General features: G+C 37.9%; 1 protein-coding gene across 1 annotated transcript; it reads right to left on the bottom strand.

Moving 5' to 3' along the window:
• Positions 1–8,110: 8,110 nt before the first annotated feature.
• On the bottom strand, positions 8,111–13,223 carry LOC124641437 (early nodulin-75-like). The gene is made up of 3 exons (XM_047179505.1): positions 13,206–13,223; positions 10,879–10,954; positions 8,111–8,913 (listed from the first exon to the last, which is right to left on the bottom strand). Exons 1-3 carry the CDS (start codon positions 13,221–13,223, stop codon positions 8,111–8,113), a joined length of 897 nt encoding a protein of 298 aa, XP_047035461.1.

Below are 13,223 nucleotides of genomic sequence, written 5' to 3'. Positions count from 1 at the left end.
ATTCCTTACATAATCAAAAGGCTGGACATATCAAATACAGGAAGGAAGAACTAACGATGCAGTTTATAATTGAATGCATCATACATTATAAGTTATCGACATAGTAACTTTTACCTGCTTTTTCGAACGTTATTCAGCATAAACTCGATTCTACTTAATATTATCGCGATTCGATCAAATGGTAGGGGATTTGTGACGTCATCGATCGTGAGCCGGTGAGCGGCGCGACGCGACAGGCAGGCGCGACTTGTTCCCATTGTCTATAGGTACTATAGCTAGCTATATATCGCTTTTATACTTTGACACAGCTGTCCGTTTGTTTTATTACGGGCCGATTGAATGATTACCTAGGTACTCGGGTTTTGTTTTGGGTCAGAGTTCATAAAAAATGTTTGGGTAGTTACCTAAGTAGTCTTAGGTACAAATGAACAGTTAAATAATTAATAACGTTTTATTTTGTTATACTTTCACCTTCGTTGTGGTAATGGCGCCGCCGTCGATATCATCGACGCTAGCTTGGCAAGGTAAAAAAGTCCTAAATAGTTTAGGTGCCTATTAAACAGGAAAAGGTGACCTTTATCAGAATAGTGATGATAAAACACTTGAACAACGAAATTATTGTGGGTTAGGTACTTTGCAATAAATAAATAATGATTTGATAACGTATCGTCAATCATAAGACAATGAAAACAAACCCGACAACAAGCATTGACTTTGTAGGTCGGTACATTATCATCTGCCTAGCCTTTTCCCAACTATGTTAGGGTCAGCTCTCAGTCTAACTGACTGTAGTTGAGTACCAGTGTTTTACAAGGAGCAACTGCTTATCTGACCTCCTGAACCTAGTAACCCGGGCAACCCAGTCAGTACCCCTTGGTAAGGCTAGTTGTCAGAGTTACTGGCTTCTACTCATAACAACTGCCAAAGATGTTCAATGACATGTAGATACCTACTTATTTAATTATAAGTATGTACATACCTACTCAAAAAGCCAAATTACTCTATTTCTATTTAATTACCTATGTAGGTAGTGGAAGGAAGAACCAGTCGGGAAATGTTAAATTTAAGACTCATTCAATCGAGGATGATAGTTTTTTTTACAAAAGCAATGTTTTTTAGCCCATATTCAATGTTAATCTGATGTGACACCTGTGTTGGTAACCTATATGATTGTTAATTTTCATCAAAATCTATTAAGTAGTTTCTGCATGAAAGTGGTTTTTTTAAGATTGAAAAAGCATTTTAGGGTTAAATTATAATTAATACATGGCAAAACATACATTGTGATCTACTGCAGCAAATGAAACATATTCACTGATCATGACTAGAAATAATGACTAAAAACAAATTGTTTACTTTTAACCTAAGCATTACAAAGGAATATCATAAACTATAATACTTATCTACGATTCATATTTCTAAATGAATATAAACAAAGTAAATACTATTCAGTTTCCAAGCCTTCAGTCTTCTTCTAGTTATATTAGTCCCTGTATTCTAGTTGTTGTCCTTTCAACACTTTCCGCCAATCCAACCCAAGATAATTTAACTTATATATCATTTAAAAATAAACTTAATATTAAAAAAAATAAGATTACAAACAATGTACAGAAAAAGCTCTTTAGGATTACATTATTATATAACTTAAATAGTTATGACCAATAAATAAAAAGGTTGCATATCAACATAAAATCTTTGTGGCAAAATAATACTGGCAGCGGTAGTATGCGACTTGATGTAAACAGTTTACAAGTCAATCTGCATGTGGAATAGCTCGTTGGGATCCACTTTTTCTGAAACAAAAATAATATTAATATGTAAATTTACTGAATTTCAAACCATTAACACCATAGTTTTTTTTTTTTTTATCCTGATTCATCATGTTTGATGATCATATTCTAAGCTTTTTCCCAACTACATAAGGTTCAGCTTCCAGTCTAACCGGATGCAGTTGAGTACATGTTTTTTTTTAATGTTATAAACTACAAATGTTTGGTTTGATAAGTTTTTTAATAAATAAAGGTAATTTTTCTCTCTTTGTAGTACCTAAGTTAAGAATGTTGAATGCAATAATAAACAGCTTCAAAATGATGCTTGTATTAAATAAACAGTATAAAAAAATATTACCTGGCTCAGGAATACCATTCTTCCTGTCTATCTCCTTTTGTAGATTTGCGAAGAAAGTCACCAAGCTGTTCGAACCCATCATCAGATCCCAATTCCGTACCGGACTGTAGTTACCCTCTACAAAACAAAAGCATTTAATCAGAAAAATAAATAACAACTCCTAAAGTAGCTATGTGTTACATTAACTATGACTTGAACCTATTTTGAGCATTATTAGTGCTTGATATACTTAACAATCACTCTTGATTATGAAGGTGATGCATCCAGCTTTTCATTTAAATTCATTTATTTTATTTATTAATCACAAAGAAAGATTAGGCCAGTGGGTCGTATTGGGGCGGGATGCTGATCATTATGCTTTATTTACTAATCTTTTACACTTATTTAAAATGTAAGGACCTTATTGTTTCACATAAAAACATACAAAGTGAACACTTACTATCATTCATGAGATGCTCATAATATTTGGGTGCTAAAAGGGGGCAGAGCTTGGCCATTTGAAATTTGTTTCCGTATACGGGAGTTCCCTCTTTCACCGTCATATTGATTCGCACTTAAATCAATCGCAGTCCAACTAATCTGCAATAATCACAGCACTACAGACCAATACTACAGACAGGTCGCAAGAATCGCGATTGAATGCACAGATTACTATGTCTATGTAGGTATGTCAAACTACCAATGCAATACAAGCATCCATTGACTTATATCGAGCTTAGATTAGATTATAAAGCCCCCAGTACACGTTGGACTGTGTTGGGCCAAGCTTTGCAATGCACAAATGTAGGCCACGATCAAATGGTGTTTACACATTGGCGCATGGCTCATTGCTGCCCGGCAAACCACTTGCGATGGACGTCGAGGTAGTTACGGCTGCGGCTGTTTATTTGTATACTACACTACTATATTTATACTATACTGTACTACTATATTTATATTATACTACACTACTATATTTACTACTTTATTTATTGTTATAAGCAACACAAAAGTGTACTATCCTCAGCGGCCGGTGACGAACTAAACATTAGCCGAATGTGTAAACACCACACGCCAAGCTGGGCCACGATTCCTTTGATGTGTGCCCAAAAAACCGACAACTCGCCGAATGCGCGCCAACCTTGACAAATGTCCGCCAACCTGCACCAATACCCCGTGTACACATTGGTGATGGCGTGTATTGGCCGCACTTGGGCCAACGTGTACTGGGGCCTTAAGTCAATGAATGCAAGCAAACATTGATTGATTTTTTGTTATGAACGAAGTTCATGTTTGACTGAACAGCGTTGAATGTAGCCAGCTCTATTTTTATATTTTTCGGAAATTGAACACTCGGAGGCCCCTAGATTTACAATAACATTGCGCTATCTTCAATATTTTAATTGATCGTCTAAGGAACGCTTTATAAACCACCAAATTCCAGATACATATTACGTAGGAATGGGTGTATGAACCTTTTTACGAACCACCCACTCCAAAATTCTTGGTATCTCTATTTCTGAAGGGATGTTATTGTAAATGATACCAGCGTGTGAATTTACCCGAATTTCACGGTAACTAAGGCGCCACCCAGATGGACGATTATTTATATATGATATAAGAAAAATATTGAGCAATTTTTGTCCCCAAGAATCATTGTCATCTTCAATATTATTCTGTTTAGTAGCAAGAAGTACCTAGTCCACTCGAGATACAAATAAACTCAGCATGTACCTTTGTATCACAGTATGTTATATGTATATTATACAAGCTGCTGATTTGCATCCGTGCAATATTCAAGGACGTAATTAAACTAACGATTCTCAATTCAAATCAACAAAAAAACTTGGTACGATTTTTTTTTTAGGAAATCCTTCAGTGTCACCTACCCGTATTTAAACTCTGGCCTCCAAACCGTGCTGCGCCTTCACAATATGACATTACAATATTAAAAAATATATATAACTATTTCCCGTCTCCAATCGATTATTTACGTCATGAGGATGATGAATCGATTATTTACGTATTTTATGTCAACCTCCTGAAATATTGCCCAGATGCAAATCAACACCTTGTATACAGGGTGTTACAAAAGTATCTGTAAAGCCGAAAGGGGATTAAATCTTTTAAATCCTAATTTTTCGCTAACCGCGAAATAAAATAAAAACATTACCTACATTTTTCATTGAAGTGCAAGCCCTTCTCATTAAAATCATAGAATAGGTAAAATACGCATACGCTACATTTTACCTTCTATGAACTGACTGCCGTGAGGAAAAACAGAATAATCATTTAATATAACATAAAATAGTACAAAACTAGTCAATCCGCATATTTACACTTTTTTTTAGATTTTGATCAGAAGTTTAATAAAACACATAAGAAATTAATTATTTCGTATTTATTGTAACAGTATTCAGGTACGACGAAATCAACGAATAAACATTAACATTTTCAAAAACATGTCAGTTCCAACATGGTTCCAACATAATTACTAACGGGAACAAATATAATGACCACCATAAAATGCTTTGATACCCTTAGTTTTGTAACCAGAAATATCTACTGAACACCAGAAAAATAAAGTCTAAAAATGTAATAGTACCAGCTATTTTAGTCACGACTTCACTTTAAATTGTATTCGACCACCAAATTTAGTAAATGATCACCAACTCTTGACGACCAAATTAATGTATAATTTTTGCCCAAATAAGTCACTGTGATTGCCATAAAATGTAGGCTTATTACCAAATAAAATATTATGATGCCATATTAAGTTATGTGTCCGGCTTGCAATGCATGCGTGAGTGTCAGTATGACGAGTGACAGGGGAAAATGGAAGAAAATTACATATTGCACCGACCCCAAGTAAAATTGGGAACAGGGCAGGAGAAAGAAGAAGAAGAATGTGTTTCTCAATACATTCCCTCGAAAACACACTCTTATCGCACTGTTTGGTTATGCTCCTGCTCCATCTGCGTCTTAACGCGTTAAATTTTGGCGTTACACAGATGTGGCCAACGTTTTAATGGCATTTTATACAAATGGCATTATTAATATCATTAAACGTTAAGCAATAACTCGGGTGTCGGTTTAAGTGTAGCCAACGCGCATTTTTATGATATTGAAAGAGCAATTGAGCTGAATCGGGGGTCAAAGGTGTTCGTACAATCTCTTGGAAGAAGCCACTTGACGAAGCTGACCACAACAAGTGGAGAAGTCGTTTCTTCGGTGCCGGCAGTCCTTTCGGAAGTGGAAAATTTTTATGGCCGGTTATACGCATCGCATGCATCTCGACCTGATCCCGGAAATGAGGATTCTAGAGCCACATTAACACGCCATTTCACCGAAGACCTGCCAGAAGTCAGCAGTGGCGAAATCGAGATCGCTCTGAGACAGCTCAAAAATGGAAAAGCCCCTGGCGAGGATGGCATTACAACAGAGCTTTTAAAAGCAGGAGGTAAGCCCGTACTGGGGGAGCTCCAGAAGCTTTTTAATGCCGTCCTGTTTGAAGGGAGAACTCCAGAGGCGTGGAGTAGGAGTGTTGTCGTCCTGTTCTTCAAAAAGGGAGACAAAACCCAGTTGAAGAACTATCGACCCATTTCCCTCCTAAGCCACGTATATAAGCTGTTCTCAAGAGTGATCACGAACCGACTTGCGCGAAGACTCGACGAATTCCAACCACCGGAGCAGGCTGGGTTTCGGAGCGGATACGGCACCATAGACCACATCCACACAGTGCGGCAGATTATACAGAAGACCGAAGAGTATAATCAGCCCCTGTGTCTAGCATTTGTGGACTATGAGAAGGCCTTTGACTCGGTTGAAATCTGGTCTGTTCTGGAGTCCCTGCAGCGTTGTCAAGTAGATTGGCGATACATCCAAGTGATGAGATGTCTTTACGAAGCCGCTACAATGTCCGTCCAAGTACAGAATCAGCAAACAAGGCCCATACCGTTGCATCGAGGAGTGAGACAAGGGGATGTTATTTCCCCGAAACTGTTCACTAATGCAATGGAGGATATGTTCAAGACGCTGAACTGGAAAGGACGCGGCATCAACATCAATGGCGAACACATCTCTCACTTGAGATTTGCTGACGATATCGTCATCATGGCGGAAACGCTGCAGGACCTACAACAGATGCTGAACGACCTGGCTGAATCTTCTCTACGCATCGGCCTACGGATGAACTTGGACAAAACCAAGGTCATGTTCAATGAACATGTTCTACCGGAACCGATTGCGATACACGGCGCCGTTCTCGAAGTTGTTCGGAAATATGTATACCTCGGGCAGACATTGCAGTTAGGTAGAAACAACTTTGAGGACGAGGTGAATAGGAGAATTCAGTTGGGTTGGGCTGCATTTGGGAAGCTACGTCGAGTCCTAACATCGTCGATCCCACAGTGCCTAAAGACAAAAGTCTTCAATCAGTGCGTCCTACCTGTCATGACTTACGGAGCCGAAACGTGGACACTGACGGTACGGCTGGTCCACAAGTTCAAAGTCGCTCAGCGGGCTATGGAAAGAGCTATGCTCGGCGTTTCTCTGAGGGATCGCATCAGAAATGAGGTAATCCGTCAGAGAACCAAGGTCGTCGACATAGCCTACCGAATCAGCAAGCTGAAGTGGCAGTGGGCTGGCCATATTAGCCGAAGAACCGATAACCGTTGGGGTAAACGAGTTCTAGAGTGGAGACCACGCCTCGGCAAACGTAGTGTAGGACGTCCTCAGGCACGGTGGAGTGATGACTTGCGCAAGACGGCTGGCAGGAGCTGGATGCGAGAAGCCGAAAATCGATCTCAGTGGCGTGCACTTGGAGAGGCTTATGTCCAGCAGTGGACTGCGATAGGCTGATGATGAACGCGCATTTTTAATGCCCTAAGTAACGTGTAGTTGGCCATTGTCATTAACGTTAACGCTAACGCAGATGGAGCAGTAGCATTAGAGGCATGCAATAGACAATTTTCCACCCTAGTGCAGGAAAAGGGTCCCCATAATCTTATTACATTTATTGTATCAGGCCGAACTTATTTTTTTGGAGTCAGTTTACTTAAACAGGATAGCAAGATGTAAAAACTTTGATTATCATTTTATATTAAAACGCTAATATAATTTTGATGATCATTTACTACTTTTGGGATAACAATGATTTATTTGGACTCATTTTGCTTAAATAGGATAGCAGAATTTAAAAACTTTGGTTATAATCTTACATTAAAGTGGTGGTTTAATTTTGGTGATCATTTACTATTTTTGGCTTACGCATGATTTATTTTGGAGTAATTTCACTTAAATAGGATAGAAAAGTGTTAAAACTTTGGTTATAGTTTTACATTAAAATGCGAGTTTCATTTTGGTGATCATTTACTATTTTTGTCTGCTATTTGTTACTATATCTGGTGATCAGTTAAACATAAGCCATTATTAACTTACTCCCAAGATCTATCCGTTGTTTTGCTTACCAGAAACTTTTGACATTGCTTGTTTTGGGGCTAATGTCAAAATTTTAGTTTTGCACGGACTGGTAAAAAAAGTACTTCTTTTACTCTCTAGTAAGAAAATTATCAGTTAGATAGTACATTGGGAAAGGCCATAAAACGATAGGTTCATTTCTTTTATACAGCAAGTTTAAAATTAAAATAAAATGGGTTATACCACTGATAACAATTTTAATTTATTCATCATCCTCCGAGCCTTTCTCCCAACTATGTTGGGGTCGGCTTCCAGTCTAACCGGATTCAGCTGAGTACCAGTGCTTTACAAGGAGCGACTGCCTATATGACCTCCTCAACCCAGTTACCCGGGCAACCCGATACCCCTTGGTTAGACTGGCGTCAGACTTATTGGCTTCTGACTACCCGTAACGAAACACAGAAAGTACATATAAACTTAGAAACAATTTTAATTTTTTGAAACACTTTAAAGACCCGAGAAATAAAAGTAATGACTTTTTGTATTTGGAAATTAAAATATCCAACACACACACACTTTTCGTCGGTCAAACGTCGTCACTTATCCAGTGGTCTATATTAATAAGATTCGTGTCAGGAAAACTGAACTGACCCACCAATGCTTCTAACGATTCTACGAAACGTTTGCTCTTTAGATCAGCGACAATTTTCAATTGCTCATTTAATAGTTGTGGATATACAGTGGTTGGAAATACCTGAGACTCCCGTGGTGAATGTACGAACCCAGCAAGGATTGTTGGTGTCTGTTGGATTGGTGGTATTTGTGGGATTGGTGATATTTGTGGGATTGGTGATATTTGTGGGATTGGTGATATTTGTAGCAATAGTGGTGTTTGTCGGTTTGGTGGTATTTGTCGGATTGGTGGTATTTGTCGGATTGGTGGAATTTGTTGTATTGGTGGTTGTTGTTGTATTGGTGGGATTTGTCGGTTTGGTCGTTTTTGTCGGTTTGATGGTTTTTGTTGCATTCGTGGTTTTTGTTGTATTGGTGGAATTTCTTGTATTGGTGGTTCTTGTTGGATTGGTGGTATTTGTCGGTTTGGTGGTTTTTGTCGGATTGGTGGTGTTTGTCGGTTTGGTCGTTTTTGTTGGATTCGTGGTTTCTGTTGGGTTAGTGGTGTTTGTTGTATTGGTGGTTGTTGTTGTATTGTTGGTTTTTGTTGTATTGGTGGTTGTTGTTGGATTGGTGGTGTTTGTAGGATTCGTGGTGTTTGTAGGATTAGTGGAGTTTGTCGTATTGGTGGTATTTCTTGGATTGGTGGTATTTGTCGGATTGGTGTCATTTGTTGGATAGGTGGTATTTCTTGTATAGGTGATTGCTGTTGGATTGCTGGTTTTTTTAGGATTCGTGGTTTTTGTAGAATTCGTGGTTTTTGTGGGATTAGTGGTGTTTCTAGGATTGGTGGAATTTGTTGGATTCGTGGTCTTTGTCGGATTGGTGTTTTTTTTTGGGTTGGTGGTATTTGTTGGATTGATGGTTTTTCTTGGATTGATGGTTTTTCTTGGATTGATGGTTTTTGTTCGATTCGTGGTTCTTTTATGGTTTGTGTTACTTTTTGATTTTGTTTTCGTGCTTGCACCTTTCTAAAACTGTTAACCGTGATTAGGCTGCTGTCTACAGCTCGAAAAATCAAATCCAACATTTGCAATTCCCTTGTGGATGCACTATTCAAATCGACTCCTTCGATTATTGTTTTATACCTGTTTTGTTGAGTTCCTATTTTGGTTATCGTAACCCGTACAGTTGGAAATAATTCATTTTCCGAGTCAATTGTTTTATTAGCTGGAAGTAGCGAGCTATATTCAGCCGCCATTCTAGTTTTCGCTACAGTATCTAACGTTGATAAGGAAACGAAAAAAGATGAGTCAAGTTTGGGAACTTTCAAACTTTGTAAATCTACACGCACAGGTACAACACAACGTAACATAGGTGCAAGGAGATTTTTATCGGAAATAGTCGTCTTGCTGACTTGATTACGCCTCCTTGCTATTGGAAATTGTATTTGGATGCCTACTTCTTTACTTGCCAAATCATTCGTATGTCTAGTTGTAATCCGCCAAGAGTTAAGATCGACTTTCCGTTGAATTAAAGGTTTACAGCAGCAGTTACATTTTCTTACAGGACATGAGTGGACACATCTTATAAAATTCACAGAGGTGCGCTTTACTCCGAGCTTTAGTAATTGAGCAGCAAACTCTTCGCGTTTGTACCAACAACAAACGTTACTCGAGGTATATGTTAGGTCATTACCAGTAATCTGTTTTAGTTTAGATGCTTCTTTATCAAAATGTTTTAAATGTGTTCTTAATTGTCCATCTTTTCCAATTTCATAATATTCTTCTCCTATATATATGTTTATTGAATGCGCCATTTTTATATTGTTGGTTTTGTATTCGTAATGATTCGACCTGGGGTATTTCGTTGATTGTTTTGGATCGAAATTCAAAGATTTTGCAATAAGTTTCGGTCCTTGTTCATCAGAATCAATCATTTTTGCAGTATGTAATCTAGTATGTGTAAACCAAACGCTAGCAGTTATTTCTGTTTTCTGTGAACTAGTTCCTTTGTATGATGACCTTTTCGGTGGGTAGTTATTGTTTTTGCAGCAACAACTGCAATCATTAATTAGACACTCATGTGGTTTCCTCATAAACCTTAATGTTTCAGGGGGATGGAGAGTTAACTTTTTTATAAATGCTTCTCTGTTATACCAACAGCAACATGTCACTTCATTTATGTTTTTATACGTTTTCAACCTATGATAATCCTCATCATTTTGTTCGATATTATGAATTCTTATATATTCCTTAGTGGAAAATTTTTTGTCTAGACAATATATGTCAGCTACTTGTCGTTGTTGATCATATAATAACCCACATTTAAACGTCTGTGATTTGCTATACATTGGCAACAATTTATCCACGCATTTAGGAACTGATTTTCTTTTAGGAATTTTAATATTTATCCTTCGATCACGTGTCAGTTCGTCCGTACGTAGCGCATAGGAACAATCTGCCAGGACAATGTTAAATGGTTTGCACATAGAGAGTAGCGTTTTATTACGATTAGCTGTTCGGGCCACTTTACTATTCATTTTATCTATTTTATGCGATAAATCTTCGAACGTCAATTTTTGGGTTTCTGAATATTTTCTTTTCAGTTGGCCTTGATGTTTAGGATGACTTTCTGTGATTATACAGTCGACGATGTCAGATATATGCATTTCAGGTAATTCTGTTCTGAATATCAGCATGTCGTCTAGTTTTGTTGTATAAACTATTGGAAAACGCTTACTTTCAGCAATGTTCAATTCTGGTTCCATCGTAACGAAGCTTGTACTTGGTCCATCGTTGATATCGTCCATCGAGTCCTATAAGAATAAAAAACGTTATTGTCGCATCAATAAAGAAAAATTTGTACGCTCGAGATTGCTATTTGAGAATTTTCTTTGCTATAAACCTCACGACCTTTCCAACGAATGCAAAACCGTGGAAATCGGTTTGTGCGTTCTGGAGTTATAGCGTCAGGAACGAAAACCTGACTTATTTTTATATAGTAGATATATGTATATTGAACATAACTTTTTCGTTTATCTCGGCGTACCTATATGCCGTAGCCAATCAGCTAACCGGTTGCAACAGACGTTAAAAAACAGCCAGCCTTTCAAATAACAACGCCATTTAATCACACGTCTAGTTTATAAATTGTGTAATGAATACCTTCAGAACGCTAAACATTAAGGCCGGCAGCACACATCCGGTTTCCTGATCCGGTTTCCTGATCAGGAATCCTGATTCGGAAACCGGAATGCTCTTTTTTCATACAAAATGTTCACAAGAGCGCACACGTTCTTACTTTTTCCGGACGGAAAAAAACCTGACATTCGGTTTAAAATTTTCTCCGTGCGTTCGGGTACTCAGAACGGAATAAAACCTGATGACGTCATTCCGAACGCAGCGCTCGCGAACAATTTGGTTTGACCGCCGCACACATATGGAAATTTTCATTCTGAATCAAGGTAGCCCTGTTCCGAATGGACGTGTATCAGAGCCCGCTTGTCACTTGCTTTTTTATATTTGTTTTTATTTTTGTATATAATATGTTTTTTTTTTGAGAGATGAAATCCAGTTTCTTAAACAATTAACAAATCTATACTAATATTATAAAGCTGAAGAGTTTGTTTGTTTGTTTGAACGCGCTAATATCAGGTACTAAAGGTCCGATTTGAAAATTTCTTTCAGTGTTAGATAGCCCATTTATCGAGGAAGGCTATAGGCTACTTATCGGCTTTTTATCCCAGTACGGGAAGTAGTTCCCACGGGATGCGGGTGGAACCGCTGGCAGAAGATAGTATATACATATTTGCATACATAAAAGATAAATAGTTTAAAGAAGGCGGATCACAATCCATACAAAATTGCCCCATGTCCTATAACAAAGTGACGTATCTCAAAAAAAAAAGATAACAATTTTAAAAACAATATGGTACTTATATGCAATTAACTCGTCATCCTCCATGATGCGTGTTTTCACTTAAGTGGCTTTATACGTACTGGCCATGTAAATTCAGAATGAAAAAAACCGAATGTGTGCGCTAGTGTCACGGAATCCCGAATAGGAATTCCTGATCAGGAAACCGTATCCGGAAACCGGATGTGTGCTGCCGGCCTAAAGCTGGAGTTCAGCGCCCGCAAAGTTCAGGACTAACACGAATTCAAGCTGGCAACACTGGTTTGATAATCTAAGGTGCTCCCTAGACGATTAACTAAATTGTGCAATTAGTAAAATTGCTTGATAAAATGGCTCTCTCAATTCAGATAATTTATTGAGACAGAAAGCACGGAATTTCATTGAAAGAACTTATAGGCACCTATTTTACCTCAAACATTCTGGTAGTGAATAAATTCTAAATAAAATGTTTTTTTACAATCAGTTATTTTCTTTAGTAACGTAGTTAGGTTAGGTACAATGCCATCTGTCACTTTCTTGGGATTTTTTTTGAAGTCCAAAAAATTAAATGTACCTAATCCGATAAAATGTTTAATGAAAAAATAAAACTATAAATCAACCTAGGTAAAACATGAACATTTTATTTTGCATTTTCGGCTACCAGTCGATTACTAGCTGCAATCCTTTGCAAAACGGGCAGACGGTATAATAGCCCCGGTACAGTTTAAATCGTTCACAAAACTTAATGTCGTTCCGCGATTAAATGCCAAGCACAATAGTACATTAGTCGGAAATGGCGTTGTCGCTTTGTAACTAACTTCCGAGCACAAGTCAGTTGTCCATACCCCTCCTTCACCTCCGCTGACACCTAGAATTGGTTTCTGCGGCGAGCGTGAACTGTTTGTCAACGGTCAGGATACCAACATATACGTAACTACTTACGAAGCTTTGATTATTTAGAGATAAAGATAATATTCAAATATCAATAGTAAAGTAATGATATCAGAATTACTACAAAAGAATGCGTTACGATCGCTTTCATATTATAGCCCCTCCCCCCCCCCGGATCCACAGCACGTTGGAATTTTCCGTTCGAACGCAGCTGTGTGCGTGAGTTAGCTCAGAATTACACAAGAACACTACAAGCAAATGAAGGTTATGTTTTCACTCACCGTATTCAAAGCATCCAT

The sequence above is a fragment of the Helicoverpa zea genome, chromosome 22 (genome assembly GCF_022581195.2).
Source record: "Helicoverpa zea isolate HzStark_Cry1AcR chromosome 22, ilHelZeax1.1, whole genome shotgun sequence".
Taxonomy (NCBI): domain Eukaryota; kingdom Metazoa; phylum Arthropoda; class Insecta; order Lepidoptera; family Noctuidae; genus Helicoverpa; species Helicoverpa zea.
Note: the sequence above shows the minus strand (reverse complement) of the source record. Positions and strands in the feature narration are given on the sequence as shown.